Genomic DNA, 14495 nt, shown 5'->3' with positions numbered 1-14495 from the left:
GGGCTTAAAGAATAAGTGCTTACGAAATATAGTGTTAAATTAGTGGTACTTGCTTTGTTCGAAATCTCTTGGTTGAAATCTCTGTCTGTAACATCCCAGGTGTGCAGCATTGATGAGTAGACATCGTCCTTGAATTGAGGGACAGCTGACGACTTGCTTTGTTTAACTCGTGCAGTAAAAATTTTAGTTAATAATGTGAAACTTTGTGGCATAATTCTTTCAGTTAATAACTGAGAAAGTTAATAGTTTCCTCGAGACCCTAACAATGGTCTTACTCAGATTTTTAGTTCATGTGTTTGTTTCATCTTATCAACACTAGATACTATGATTTGTCTCATCAAATTGTTTTATACTGAAGTTGATTGCTATATAATTGTTTCGGGTCTGATTATGGTAACATCACAGAATGGTAACAGCACAGAAAGAGGTATTCAGCCCATATAGTCAGTGCCTGCTGTGTGTAAGAGCTCCTCAACTAGACCTACTCACATGTCTTTTCCCCCAGCCCTGTAAATCATCTACACAATTGTCCAATTCCCTTTTTAAAGTCAATCTCAAATCTTCCTTCACCACACTCTCAGGCTGGGCATTCCAGATACTAATCACTCACAACATAAAAAGACTTTCCTGATATAACCTCTGGTTCTTTTGCCAATCATTTTAAATCACTGCCCTCTTATTCTTGACTTTTCTGCCGGTGGAAGAGTGGTTAAATTATTGGATGAAGAACCTAGGAATTGAGTTCAAATTCCACAAAAGCTACCAATTTAAATATTCTTTTAACTTCATTTAGGAAAGGGAATCTGTCATCCTGACCTGCTCTGGAATACGCACATGCAATTGCACCTTTGAAGTGACCTGGCAAGCAGGCCACTTAGTTGTGCAAGAAGTCTCACCATCCCCACTTTTGGTAAACTATGCATTCAGCTTTGCTGACATGGTCTCCTTTATTGCCTGTCATCTGAGAACAAAAAACGTACTGAGAGTCAAATTTGGAACACGAAGGGGTGGAGGGATCTCCAGACCTCCCTGTCGCTTGCCATTTCAACACACCACCCTGCTCTCATGCCCACATGTCTGTCCTTGGTCTGCTGCAGTGTTCCAGTGAAGCTCAACGCAAACTGGAGGAACAGCACCTCATCTTCCAACTAGGCACTTTACAGTCTTCTGGACTTAATATTGAGTTCAACAATTTCAGATCATGAACTCTCTCCTCCATCCCCACCCCCTTTCCAATCCCCCCTTTTCCAATAATTTATAATTTAAAAAATATATATTTTTCTTTTCCCACCTATTTTTAAAGTTATTTCGATCTATTGTTATATCTCCACCTTTTAGCACATTTCGATCCCTTCCCCTCACCCCACCCCCTAGGGCCATCTGCCACTTGCTTGCCCTGCTTGCTACCCTTAATGTCACCATTAGCACATTCCTTAGATAATATCACCACTGTCAACACCCTTTTGTCTATTACATCTTTGGCAATCTCTTCTTTGCCTCCACCTATCGCTGGCCCTCTATCCAGCTTATATTTCACCTCATCTTTCTATTTCCTTAGTTCTGATGAACAGTCATATGGACTCGAAACATCATCTGTGTTCCTCTCCGCAGATGCTGTCAGACCTGCTGAGTTTTTCCAGCTATTTTTGTTTTTGTTTTTGTTGTGAGGGGTCTCTAAAGCCTTTTTAGCTGGATAATATCATGAACAAAGCACTCTTAGTCACTTATGTTAGATTTGTTGTTAAGTGCTTAAGTAATTATTACCGTTAGCTGGTCAGCTTCACTCAAGCTTATAAAATAATGCTTTCTTGCCCTGAACAGAGTGTATTAATCTGTCCTAGTTTCCTCCATACTGTGTGTATGTAAGAAAATGCAAGGCATACTAGTGTTTTTTTAAGTCATGTTTCAGGAAAGTTCATGATTTTCTTCAAATGAAAAAATTGACTTTTTTAAACAGAAATGCTTCCCACCACCACTACCACCCCACCCTGACCCCCGCCTTCCTCCAGCTTTCCTAAATAACAGACCCTATTTCAAATTTGGCATTGATATAGCTGGCCTTTTTGCTATTTCATGGTAGGGACAGGGCATGCCAATGGGAGAAAAATTTGGCTGTGGCATTAAATGATTTTGTTTTTCCCCTCTGGTTATAAATTGTAGTATACAAGAATTGGAACTGAAGTAAAATGCCAGTAATAATGCATAGTCTGTTCTTTTGGGACCAGATTGGTAGTGGTGATATTTGATAGCTTACACTTCGTTAACTTGAAAGGATGTATTTTAATTATTTAATGGTATATAATCCTTGATGAGGAAAGTATTATAATTGATGAGAATTAATACTTCTCACCTTGTGAAAAAATATGTTCTAGGCTTTCTGTGAAGAACTGGAATCAATGATTCAAGAGCAACTCAAGAAAGGAAAAAACCCTACTAGTCTACTTGCATTGCAGCAGATTGCAGATTTCATGACAACAAATGTGCCTAGTATGTATCCTGCTGCACCACAAGGTGGAATGGCTGCGTTAAACATGAGTAAGTATAATTATTCTGTGCGATGTGAAATCTTCTATTAAACAACTGGGACCGAATTACTTCTGACTGAGAGTTGTTCTCAGTAGGGAGGGATAAACCACAGATCTGAGAACTGACTAATGCAGCCCTTGTATTATCTCTCAACAATCGGAACTAGTGATGCTGACAGAGTTTTGAGAGACTCTTGGGCCATGATGGGAAACGGTTGATTAAAGGGAGAAAATATCTATTTCAAAGTATTTTATTTGTTAAGAATATTTTGGTGTTTTAGTGAATTGAATTTAAAAAGTTTATTATCTGTTCACCTTCCATGTACAAAATGAAGCATTCTCTCTGACCTCAGCAGGAGAGCTGTAGTAGAGTGCTAGCTCAGCAAGCATGAGTGTCTCTCTGCTGAAGCCTAGCCACAAACACACCAATGGCAGAGTTGTTATTGCCTCTATATTGGATTATAATAAAATGAATCCGGAAAAGTTGGTTCCAAGCATTTCTATCTAATGCAGTTAGTTACCCACTGACTTCAGTGTTCCTTTGATGGAAAGAGGTTCTGTTTTTTCCAAAAAGTACTCCTTTAAAAAAAATAGTTTTTTGGGGTTTGAAAGCTTTATTCAAGGAGAACCCTCAGGATGAATATAATTTCTTAGTGGGAGCATTGGATTAATCTTTTCAACAGACAGTTGCTTCCAGAGTGCTTTTGGTCACTACCCAATGCCTGACCATAGACTTAATTAAGTGAAGGCTGAACATTGAAGACAACAGTGATCTGTCAGCAACTGATACCTTGGATTGCAAGTGAGGATCCCACCAGGATATCATCTTGTGCTACTTTGTGTAACTGAGAATTTGGGGCTTTGAGTTGTGGAAGGAGGCATCAATGGGGGAGACTGAAGTTAATTTTCCATTACAAGTTTTGTTAAATGCATAGCTAGTGGACGGTGTAAAAGCACTCTTAAAATTTTGAGTTTTTTGTTGGGAGGTGAAGGCATAAAGTGAAGGAGACCACCTAGCTTAAAAAGACTAAAAGCGCAGGTGAGATAAATCATAGTAGCGATTTTGGCTTATATGTTAATAAAAGGAAAGGAAAAATGAAAAAAATAAAGACGTTCCATACCTAAGAAAAGATGAAACTGTGATGTCTTGATTTCGAGATATTGAGGATGCTGAGAGATAGAAAAGTGGGAAAGATTTTGAAATTGTTAACAAGAAAGGGAAACTTGGAAGTACTGATATAGATAAAAGGGCAGATCCATGTAAAAAAAGATTGAAGGCTAGGAGTGAAAGTCAAATTATCCTAGCTTTTCCTTGTATCCTGTCCAAAAGTTCAAGAGTCTACCTAGAAGAGGGTGCAGTCTTCAAATCCTAGATGAACTTGGGTTCATCACTGAGTTTTGCTGCCAGTTTTTTGTGTGCCTCTGTAAAGAGGGATTCAGCCAGTCCTATTCCATCCATACATTTGAAAAATGCAATTTATTTTTGAAAAAGTGATCCAATTTGATAGAGAATGATATTGGTGTAATGTCTATTATCTTTCAGAAGGTGTTTGGGTGATTCAAGGCTTGTTAGAAAAATCCAAGTTACAGTATAATAGAGAAAGTAGCAGCATGGGTAGAATCATGCTTAGCAATATGAAACAAAAAAGCTAGAGTTAATATATTTTGTTCAGATTGAAGAAGGGTTTGCAGCTAGTATACATCAAGGAACAGTGGTAGATCCACTTTGTTCCCAATGTATATGGAGGTGATTTGTACTTTTTTCAAGCTGCATTACCTGAGCAGTTGTGGATGAAGCTGAATATTGTGGGATTGTCAGCAATTAACCCTGCCTCTGAACTGATGACAGAAGGAGGTCATTGAAGCAGCTGAATGTGTTTGGATGAAGGATGCTGCGCATGAATACAGTTACAGTGATATCTTGGGGTGTGATAATTGTCCCCCAAGAACCTCCCCATATTCGTTTCTATCATATGAGTCATATGTATCATATGGACTCTTTTTTTATCCCTTTCTCCCATTGACGTTTTGCTAGGGCTCCTGAATGCCATAAGGGATTGATTATATTGAGGGTACCTACACACCTGTAACATTCAGATCTTGTATATGTGCCTTGATCGAGGCTATGTTGTGGTCTGGAGTAAGTATTTCTAATGGGACCCAAACTGAACATAATTATGTAGATGACACTCATTTTTAATGCTTGCAGTTGAGACAGAGACTATTGTATCTTTGAAATAAGTGAGAAGTGGTAAATATTTGAAGCAGCAAATGATAGCTTTGAGGAGGAAGCATGTAGTGAATTTTTCTAGGAAGGAATGGGCAAAGAACTATTAGGCTCAATGTGGTGTGTTTGTATACACAGTTTTTAAAAACAAGCATAAGCAAAGTTGCGTTATTGCCATACAGTAGTGTGGGAGAAACTGGTGATAGCCACGCAGTTTCGCTGCTTTGTCTTTCACACTGCCACTGTTTGTCGGCACTAGTTAATTTACTCTTAAGGTCAGGGGTATGGCGATTTGTTGATATTCCAAAAGTGTTCAGCTCCATTTATAACAATGGAGCTCCCCATGCCGGGCAACAGCACAACCTGAATTGTACAGATAGGGATGGGCTGTCAAGTGACTGGTAACATTTTGCTGCACATGTGCCAGATAATTGGTTACCTCAAATAAAAGAAACATTAGTTATCTCCATTTGACCATCAGCAGTATCATAATTGCTGATTGTCCCAACAAGATATTGGGACTTCCTGACTGAACCACCTAATACTGTCCTGTGACCACATCAGAAGGCCTGTAGCAATTTTAAGAAGGCTTTTCGCCATCTTTTCAGGATAACAAAAGATGAGCAATAGATGTGGCCTTGCCAGCATTAGCTAAATTTCAAGAACAAATAAAACAAAAATGGCCAAATGGCTGCTTCCTGCACAGTAACAATTCTGTGATTCTGTTTGGTACCATAAATGATGGTTTGTAATTGAAGATAGTGACCTCTGTTGTAAAAAGTACCCCCTGATTATTTAGCCAACGTAACAGCAGCAAACTCTATCCATATTATACAGAGACACATACACACTAGGCTAACCAGGGTTGAGAAGGTGCTACTATTCATTTTTCTGCTTTTGTTGCTTTAGAGAATCAATAGGGTTATGTTCACCATAAAAGGCACAAGTGATCAAGACTGTTAATTATCCTTTTTTTCATGGGCAATAAGTACACAGAAAAAAAAAACTAGCATTTACATACATCTTCCACATCCAGAGGCCAAGCCAAATTATTTCACAGCTAATAAATAATATACTTGCTACTGTTTGTGGGCATACAGCAACCAATTTCTCAAAGGGTCCCACAGATGACAATGAGATAAGTGACCAGTTCATCTGTTTTGTGTCAGCGAGGGCACCAGGAGAATTCTCTTGACATCTGTTGGAGAAGTACCATAGGATCTCTTATATTCACTTGAGCGCAGTTAAAGCTTTGGTTTAACATCTTGCCCAAAAGTCAGGGCCTCAAACAATGAGTAATGTGCGAATGTATCAGAGCAGATATGTGCTTATATCTTGTAGTTTGGCTTGAACATATAATTTTCTGATTCCAAATGTTGAGACAGTTTACTTGAGTTTTTTTAAGACTGGTATGGTATGCACGAATTGCAAGTTACACACTAACAAAAGTCATATGGGACATGAGCGTCAATTGCCTTTGAAGGTAGGACTGAACCGCTGCATTATGAAGGTAAACTCACAGTGCTGTTAGGTAGGGAATTCCCAACCTTTAACCCAGTGACGATGAAGAAATGTTGATGTATTACCAGGTCAGGATGGCCTGAGACTTGGACGGGGAACTTGGAGATGGTGGCAACTGCTGCCAATTGCATCTAATCTAGTAAACTATTAGTGAATCAGTTCTAGTGCTCCTGAAAAATTTTATTTATAAAATAATTCTTGACTTGTGGCAGCTTCCAATTAAAATGTGCCTCTAAATTTCTTTAACTGGTATTTACATAATGTTTTACTGTTAATTTTGCATGTATTATTATTTTAGGTCTTGGAATGGTTACCCCTGTGAATGACCTCCGAGGATCTGAATCTGTCGCATATGAAAAAGGAGAGAAATTGCTGCGTTGTAAGCTGGCAGCTTTCCATAGACTGGCAGACCTCTTTGGATGGTCGCAACTTATCTACAACCACATAACAGTAAATTGAACTCCACAAATTCCTCTTTTTTAAATAAAAAAGTAATACATATCTCCTAATTGAGCTGAATGCCTGAAAAACATACATTGTTAAGAGAACATATTTCTACCTCGATCCTTCCATTTGGTAGAGAACCTTATTTAGTTGAACCTAAGGAGAACATGAAAAAAAATGGCTTGTAAAAATGAGAATGAGAAGGCCTCTCCTTTCATCACATTTTTATAGTTGGACTTGTAAATAAATTTTGATAAATTTCTTTGAAGTAAGCAAGAAAATACAATAGGCAATTTTTTTTGAGGAATAAATACCTGTCAGGCCAGCAACTGTGCTCTCTACATCAACACAACTGAATTATTAGATGTGCAGAACTTATTTTTTGGGAGGAAATTTTCTGTGCTGCTGTATTATGTGACATGATTGTTATGTTTGATAACTTTAATGCATATGCTGGAACTGAGTTTTAGGGGGGTGGTGGGGGTGATGGGATTGCTGAAGGAAATTAGTGAGCAGGAGGAGCAAGGCCACAGAGGAATTAAACACAAGGATGAGAAATTTAAAGTTGCGGCACTGGGAGCCAAAGGACGTCAGAGAGGAAAAGACTGACAAGCAGGGCCTGATGCAGCATAGGATACAGACAGATTTTTGGATGAACTAAAGTTTACAGGAGAATAACAGGCCATTTAGGAGAGTGTTGGCAAAGACCCCTGGGAGTTTCAGCAGCAGATTTCCTTGTGTAGGGTTGGAAGTGGCTCCAGTGTGTCCCTTTTTCTCTCCCAATTCCTCTCTTCTGCATGTATATCCTATAACCTATTTCATACCTGCCTGCAACCTAAAGCAGCTTATATCGTGGCCTTTAAAATTGCTGAGAAAAAAGTCAGATAGTTCAATTAACTTTTTTATTAATAATCATGGCCATTGATTCGCATTGATCTGGATGCAAAAAGAAATCATCAGTGCTTCTATTAATAATAAAAACTCAATGTTTTTGACTCATTGAATTAATGCCCTAGACGTATTATGTATGAATTGTGTAGTATTAAACATTACACCTTGAAATTCATCATAAATGACAATGGCAGATATAAGAGTTTTAAAAAAAAAAGCCTAGAGTTTAGTACACATCACATTTTTAAAATTTGCTGATGGTGGAAAAAATCTGTAGCATTTTGTCTGCTGATTCTCAACCAACAAATACTCTCATCATATATATCAAATCTTATCACATCTCCAGGTTCTAAGGATTTTGTATTGTCTGAATTTGTGCAGACTTGATATCAATCATTTAATTAGCTTTTAACACCAATACCTTATTTTAGGCCAGGAATCCTCAACATTTCTGCATGTTTGGGGAAAGAAAGTTCTTGCGGGTAGTCTTCAAATTTTTGCTTAAATGCAAAGCTGTACTCGGGAGCTGATTTGTGACTTTAAAAGCATTTTTCAGATTTTACTGATTACATAATGGTCATGTAGTTATAAGTGTAGTCAAGTTATTTGTTTTTTCCTATAGGTCAGGGTCAGTTCTGAACAGGAACGTTTCCTCATTGTACCTTTTGGCCTTCTTTACAGTGAGGTCACTGCATCTAGTCTGGTGAGTAAGGAGGAACAAGTTTAAATTTTAAGTGCTATTTACTTGATCAACTAGTAAAGAATACTGCATTCAGTTTTATTTTTGACAGTTATTGTATTTCTGATAACTTGCTGTCAGTTGCTGCGTGTATAATCTGTGGAACATTACCAAAACAGCAGAACCTTTCTCATACCTAGCAGAAAGAAAGATGGTTGTGGTTGTTGGAGGTCAGTTTTCTCAGTCCTGGTACATTGCTGCAGGAGTTCCTTAGGATAGTTTCCTAGGCCCAACCATCATCAGCTGATTTGTCAATGACCTCTCCATCGTAAGATCAGAATTGGGGATGTTCGCAGATGATTGCACAATGTTCAGCACCATTTGTGACTCCTCAGACACTGAAGTACCTGAGTAGTATCTGAAGTACATGTCCATATATTCAGGCTTGGGCTGATAAGTTGCAAGTAACATTCGTGCCGCACAAGTGCCAGGCAATGACCATCTCTAACAAGAGAGAATCTAACCATCTCTCCTTGACATTCAATGACATTAGTTGCTGAATCCCCACTGTCAGCATTCTGGGGGAGGTTACCATTGACCAGAAACTGAACTGTGGCTACAAGAACAGGTCAAAGGCTGAGAATTTTGCAGAGAGTAACTCACCTCCTGACTCCCTAAAGCCTGTCTGCCCCCCAGGAATATGATCTTTATTCTTTCATGGTATGTGGGCATCATTGGCAAGTCCAGCATTTGTTGTCAATCTCTATTTGCCCTTGAATTGAGTAGCTTTTGAGGACATTTCAGAGGGCAGTCAAGATGAGTCAGCCACATGGGGTCTGGAGTCACATGTAGGCCAGACCAGGTAAAGGTGGCAGATTTCCGTCCCTAAAGGACATTTTACGACAATCGATGATAGTTTCATGGTTATCATTACTGATAATAGCTTTATATTCCAGATTTTTTCAACTGAATTTAAATTCTACCAGGTACCATGGTGGGATTTGAACCGATGTCCCCAGATCATTAGCCTGGAATACTAGTCCAGTGATGTTACCACTGTGCCACCATCTAGTCTCCACTTGCCTGGATGAATGCAGCTCCAACAACACTAGAAGCTTGATACCATCCAGGACAAAACAACCTACTTGATTGACACCCCTTTCACCAACAATGCACAGCGGCAGCAGTGTGTACCATCTACAAGATGCACTGCAGCAACTCACCAAGGCTCCTTCGACAGCACCTTCCAAACCTATGACCTCTACCACCTGCAAGGACAAGGGCAGCAGATGCATGGGAACACCACGACCTGCATGCTTCACACCATTCAGACATGGAGCCTTTCCTTCACTGTCGCTGGGTCAAATTCCTGGAACTCCCTCCCTAGTAGCACTGTGAGTGTTCCTACGACACATGACTGCAGCAATTCAAGAAGACAGCATGACAACACCTTCCCAAGAGCAATTAGGGATGGGCAATAAATGCTGGCCTGGCCAGCAATGCCCACATCCCATGAACGAATAATAAAAAAAATTCTAATAGCTCTATTTTCATAAAAGCTGCCTGTACAGAAATTTTTCCACGGTGCACGACGGGCACCATCTCTGTGAAAGTGACGAACTGGAGTTTGAATTTTTTTTTAAAATGCAACACACGGGCTCACTTGACTCATTTTAAACTTAGTTCTCTCTCTTATGTTAGGAAATAGAAATAGTTTAAGTAAGTTATACATGTGTTAGGAAGAAGGTATATTAAATTTAAGTTAAATTTATATTATTTTCTATTTGTGAGTTAAAAGGTGAAACCTAGAATCTAATTTCATTTTTGATTGGAGACAGCAGGTCCAAAGCTCTGTTTGTATATCTGCATTTCTAATGAGTTTTATAACCCTTGAAGTGGAGAGCTGTGTTATCAAGTGGCGGTAGTGTTTCAGGAAAGTTAAAACAAGGTTAGGATAAAACTCTGCTGTTGTCTAGCAACTGGAGTCCACACAGTGATAGAAGGGTGGGCAATTTGAGTTCAGTTGAAAGCAGCTGCAGCAGAGGAGAGACAGATAGCAAGTTCCAAGCCGAATGCAAGTTGAAATCAGCTGCAAAGAGAAGCTGGACACAGGAGAAGGAACGACAGAAGCAAGTTCCAGAAATTGACTGGAACTTTAATTTCCAAATTCAGGGGAGTGGAACAGGAAAGGTCCCAAGAGGACAACCTAGTCAAAAGACAAGGGGCAGGAATCTGGAAAAGGTTCTGTTCTGGGGAAGTGAAAGTAAGGACCAGAGAGGAGGACTTCAAGCTTAAAGAGAAGAAAACTGCAAGATGCAGATTTAAAGCGATATAGGCATGCGAGAAGCCAGAAGGTCCAAGGAGACAGCTGAAGGTCTGTAACAATTTACCATGGGCATGTGAAGCAGTGGTGTACTGTTGGCATGGTTGACCATTTGAGAGAGTGTGCGTGGAAGAAAGCTTGAATGCACGTGGTGACCCAGCGGAGAGGAACATCAGAAGGAGAGAAAGCATTGGTTTAGAAGATTCCAAAGCGAGTTCTTAGAATGGAGATTGGAAACTCTCATGTGAAAGACTGAGTTCACTGAGGCGGTGTGACAGGTGTCTGCAGGGAGTTGATGAGAGATCCATAGCATCTGTTTGGTTTGGCATCTCTCACTTGGTTTCAGAGTGTGGTGTTCCTGATCACAGGTCATTGGTTTACATGGACCGTGTACCTACTGTGAACATGAGAGTATAAGATGGCTTTTGTAACTTGTGTTATCCTTATGAATCTGTAAATATCTGTAAAGGTATAGTTGTGGGTGAAAGAGTACTGTAATATAATTCATATTTTCTTGTTTAATAAATGTTTTATTATTTTGTTAAAAGTTCATCAGCTGACTCCTGTGACTCTGTTCAATAGTCAATCTCCATGTATCTAAACAAAAAATAAAAGTTCCTATCAAGCCAGGTTCCACCCTGAGATCTGGCTTGTCCAATCATAACAGCAGCTGCGACTATACCATTTAGATCTCTCTTAAACCTCCTCTTAGCTTTCTTTGTGTTGATGGAAATAGTCCCAGTATATTGTGTCTGATCTTAGAACATAAGAAATAGGAACAAGCAATGCTAATTGTTCAGTGCTTTACAGGTTAAAGTTAATCTTCAAGGTGATATTATTGATCGTGGCTGCACCAACTTGGGAATAAACCAGGCTGGCTTTACTTTGCACTCTGCCATCTATGCAACTCGACCAGACGTCCGATGCATTGTGCACATTCACACACCAGCTGGAGCTGCGGTAAGTTAATTTTTTCCTACATTTTTCAGACTGCTTGAATTGAGACAGAATTCATTTTTCTAAGTCTAATGTTTCTTCCCAAACCATTCCATTTAATATTTTCTACCAGTTGCTTCTCTTGGCATCACAGTCCATTACATGACTGAACTCTCATAGGCAACTTGATTTCAGACCTAAATCTGCTTTGTCACACATGCTGGTTTTCAAGTGAGAAAGTTGTAGATGGGCTGACTTGTTCTGTTGCAGTCAGAACAAAAATAGAACCATAGAACACTACAGCACAGAAAACAGGCCATTCGGCCCTTCTCTAGTCTGTGCTGAAATATTATTCCGCTAGTCCCATTGACCTGCACCTAGTCCAGAACCCTCCAGACCTCTCCCATCCATGTACCTATCCAATTTATTCTTAAAACTTAAGAGTAAGCCCGCATTTACCACGTCAGATGGTAGCTCGTTCCACACTCTCACCACTCTGAGTGAAGAAGTTGCCCCTAATGTTCCCCCTAAACCTTTCCCCTTTCACCCTAAAGCCATGTGCTCTCATGTTTATCTCCTAATCTAAGTGGAAAGAGCCTACTCGCATTTACTCTCTCTATACCCTTCATAATTTTGTAAACTTCTATCAAATCTCCCCTCATTCTTCTACGCTCCAAGGAATAAAGTCCTAACCTATTTAATCTTTCCCTGTAACTCAACTCCTTAAGACCCGGCAACATCCAAATAAATCTTCTCTGCACTCTCTCAATCTTACTGATATCCTTCCTGTAGTTAGGTGACCATAACTGCACACAATTCTCCAAAGTTGGCATCACCAATGTCCTATACAACCTCACCATAACATCCCAACTCCTATACTCAATACTTTGATTTATGAAGGCCAGTATGCCAAAAGCTTTCTTTACAACCTTGTCTACCTGTGACGCCACTTTCAGGGAATTATGTATCTGAACTCCCAGATCCCTTTGTTCCTCCGCACTCCTCAGTGCCCTACCATTTACTGTGTATGTCCTACCTTGGTTTGACCTTTCAAAATGTAACACCTCTCACTTTTCTGTATTAAATTCCATCTGCCATTTTCTGGCCCATTTTTCCAATTGGTCCAGATCTCTCGGCAAGCTTTGAAAGCCTTCCTTGCTGTCCACGACGCCTCCAATCTTAGTGTCATCAGCACACTTGCTGATCCAATTCACCACATTATCATCCGAGTCATTGGTATAGACAACAAACAACAATGGTCCCAGCACAGATCCCTGAGGCACACCACTAGTCACAGACCTCCAATCTGAGAAGCAATCATCCACTACCACTCTCTGTCTTCTCCCACACAGCCAATTTCGAATCCAGTTTACAACCTCTCCATGGATACCAAGTGTCTGAACCTTCTGAACTAACCTCCCATGTGGGACCTTGTCAAAGGCCTTACTAAAGTCCATGTAGACAACATCCACAGCCTTTCCTTCATCTACTTTCTTGGTAACGTCCTCGAAAAACTCTACAATGTTCGTTAAACACGACCTACCATGCACAAAGCCATGCTGACTATCCTTAATCAGCCCTTGGCTGTCCAAATAATTATATATCCGATCTCTCAGAACACCTTCCAATAATTTACCTACTACTGACATCAGGCTCACTGGCCAGTAATTACCTGGTTTACTTTTGGAGCCTTTTTTAAACAACGGAACAACATGAGCTACCCTCCAATCCTCCAGCACCTCAGCCGTGGCTAAGGACATTTTAAATATTTCTGCCAGGGCCCCTGCAATTTCTACACTAGTCTCCCTCAAGGTCCGAGGGATTATCATGTCAGGCCCAGGGGATTTATCTACCTTTTATTTGCTGTAAGGCAGCAAGCTCCTACTCCTCTTTGATCTCTATATGTTCCATGACACTACTGCTTATGCACTATGCCAGTTTCCTGAGTAAATACTGATGCAAAAAAACTGTTTAAGATCTTCCCCATCTCGTGAGGCTCCACACATAGACGACCACTCTGATCTTCAAGGTGACCAATTGTGTTCCTTACTATTCTTTTACTCTTAATATACTTGTAGAAATCCTTCGGGTTTACCTTCAACATTATCTGCCAAAGCAACCTCATGTCTTCTTTTTGCCTTCCTGATTTCCTTTTTTAGTATTTTCTTACATTTTCTATACTCTACAAGTACCTCATTTGCTCCTTGTTGCCTATACCTGCTATACACCTCTCTCTTCTTCTTAACCAGATCACCTATATCCCTTGAAAACCAAGGTTCCCTATGCCTGTTAACTTTGCCTTTAATCCTGACAGGAACAAGCAAACTCTGCACTTAAAATTTCGCCTTTGAATGCCTTCCACTTACTGAACACATCCTTGCCAGAAAACAACTTATCCCAATCCATTCTTCCTAGATCCTTTCTCATTTCCACAAAATTGGCCTTTCTCCAATTTAGAATCTCAACTCGAGGACTAGACCTATCCTTATCCAAAATTAGCTTAAAACTAATGACAATGTGTTCACCTACACTTACTTCTGTCACCTGACCTGACTGGTTCCCTAATAGGAGATCGAGTATTGCATCTTCTCTCATTGGTACCTCTATATATTGATTTAGAAAACTTTCCTGAACACATTTGACAAACTCCAAGCCATCCAGCCCTTTTACAGTATGGGAGTCCCAGTCAATATGTGGAAAGTTAAAATCTCCTACTATCACAACTTTCTGTTTATCACATCGGTCTGCTATCTCTCTACAGATTTACTCTTCCAATTCTCTCTGACTATTGGGCGGTCCATAATACAACCCTATTAGTGTGGTCACACCTTTCCCATTCCTCAGCTCCACCCATATGGCCTTTGTAGACGAGCCCTCCAGGCTGTCCTGCTTATGCACAGCTGTGATATTTTCCCTGACTAGTAATGCCACTCCTCCCCCTTTCATCCC

At 39.9% G+C, this 14495-nt stretch overlaps 1 protein-coding gene across 10 annotated transcripts in view; it reads left to right on the top strand.

The window, feature by feature from the left end:
- add1 (adducin 1 (alpha)) overlaps window positions 1-14495 on the top strand; it is a 199944-nt gene that overhangs the window by 68232 nt on the left and 117217 nt on the right. For all 10 annotated transcript variants that reach the window (XM_041186143.1, XM_041186142.1, XM_041186144.1 and 7 more), the window contains exons 3-6: window positions 2373-2535; window positions 6572-6723; window positions 8231-8311; window positions 11421-11570. In XM_041186143.1, the coding sequence (XP_041042077.1) occupies window positions 2373-2535; window positions 6572-6723; window positions 8231-8311; window positions 11421-11570 (546 nt within the window). The remainder of the gene's footprint in view (window positions 1-2372; window positions 2536-6571; window positions 6724-8230; window positions 8312-11420; window positions 11571-14495) is intronic.

The sequence above is a fragment of the Carcharodon carcharias genome, chromosome 4 (assembly GCF_017639515.1).
Source record: "Carcharodon carcharias isolate sCarCar2 chromosome 4, sCarCar2.pri, whole genome shotgun sequence".
Classification (NCBI taxonomy): Eukaryota; Metazoa; Chordata; class Chondrichthyes; order Lamniformes; family Lamnidae; genus Carcharodon; species Carcharodon carcharias.
Note: the sequence above shows the minus strand (reverse complement) of the source record. Positions and strands in the feature narration are given on the sequence as shown.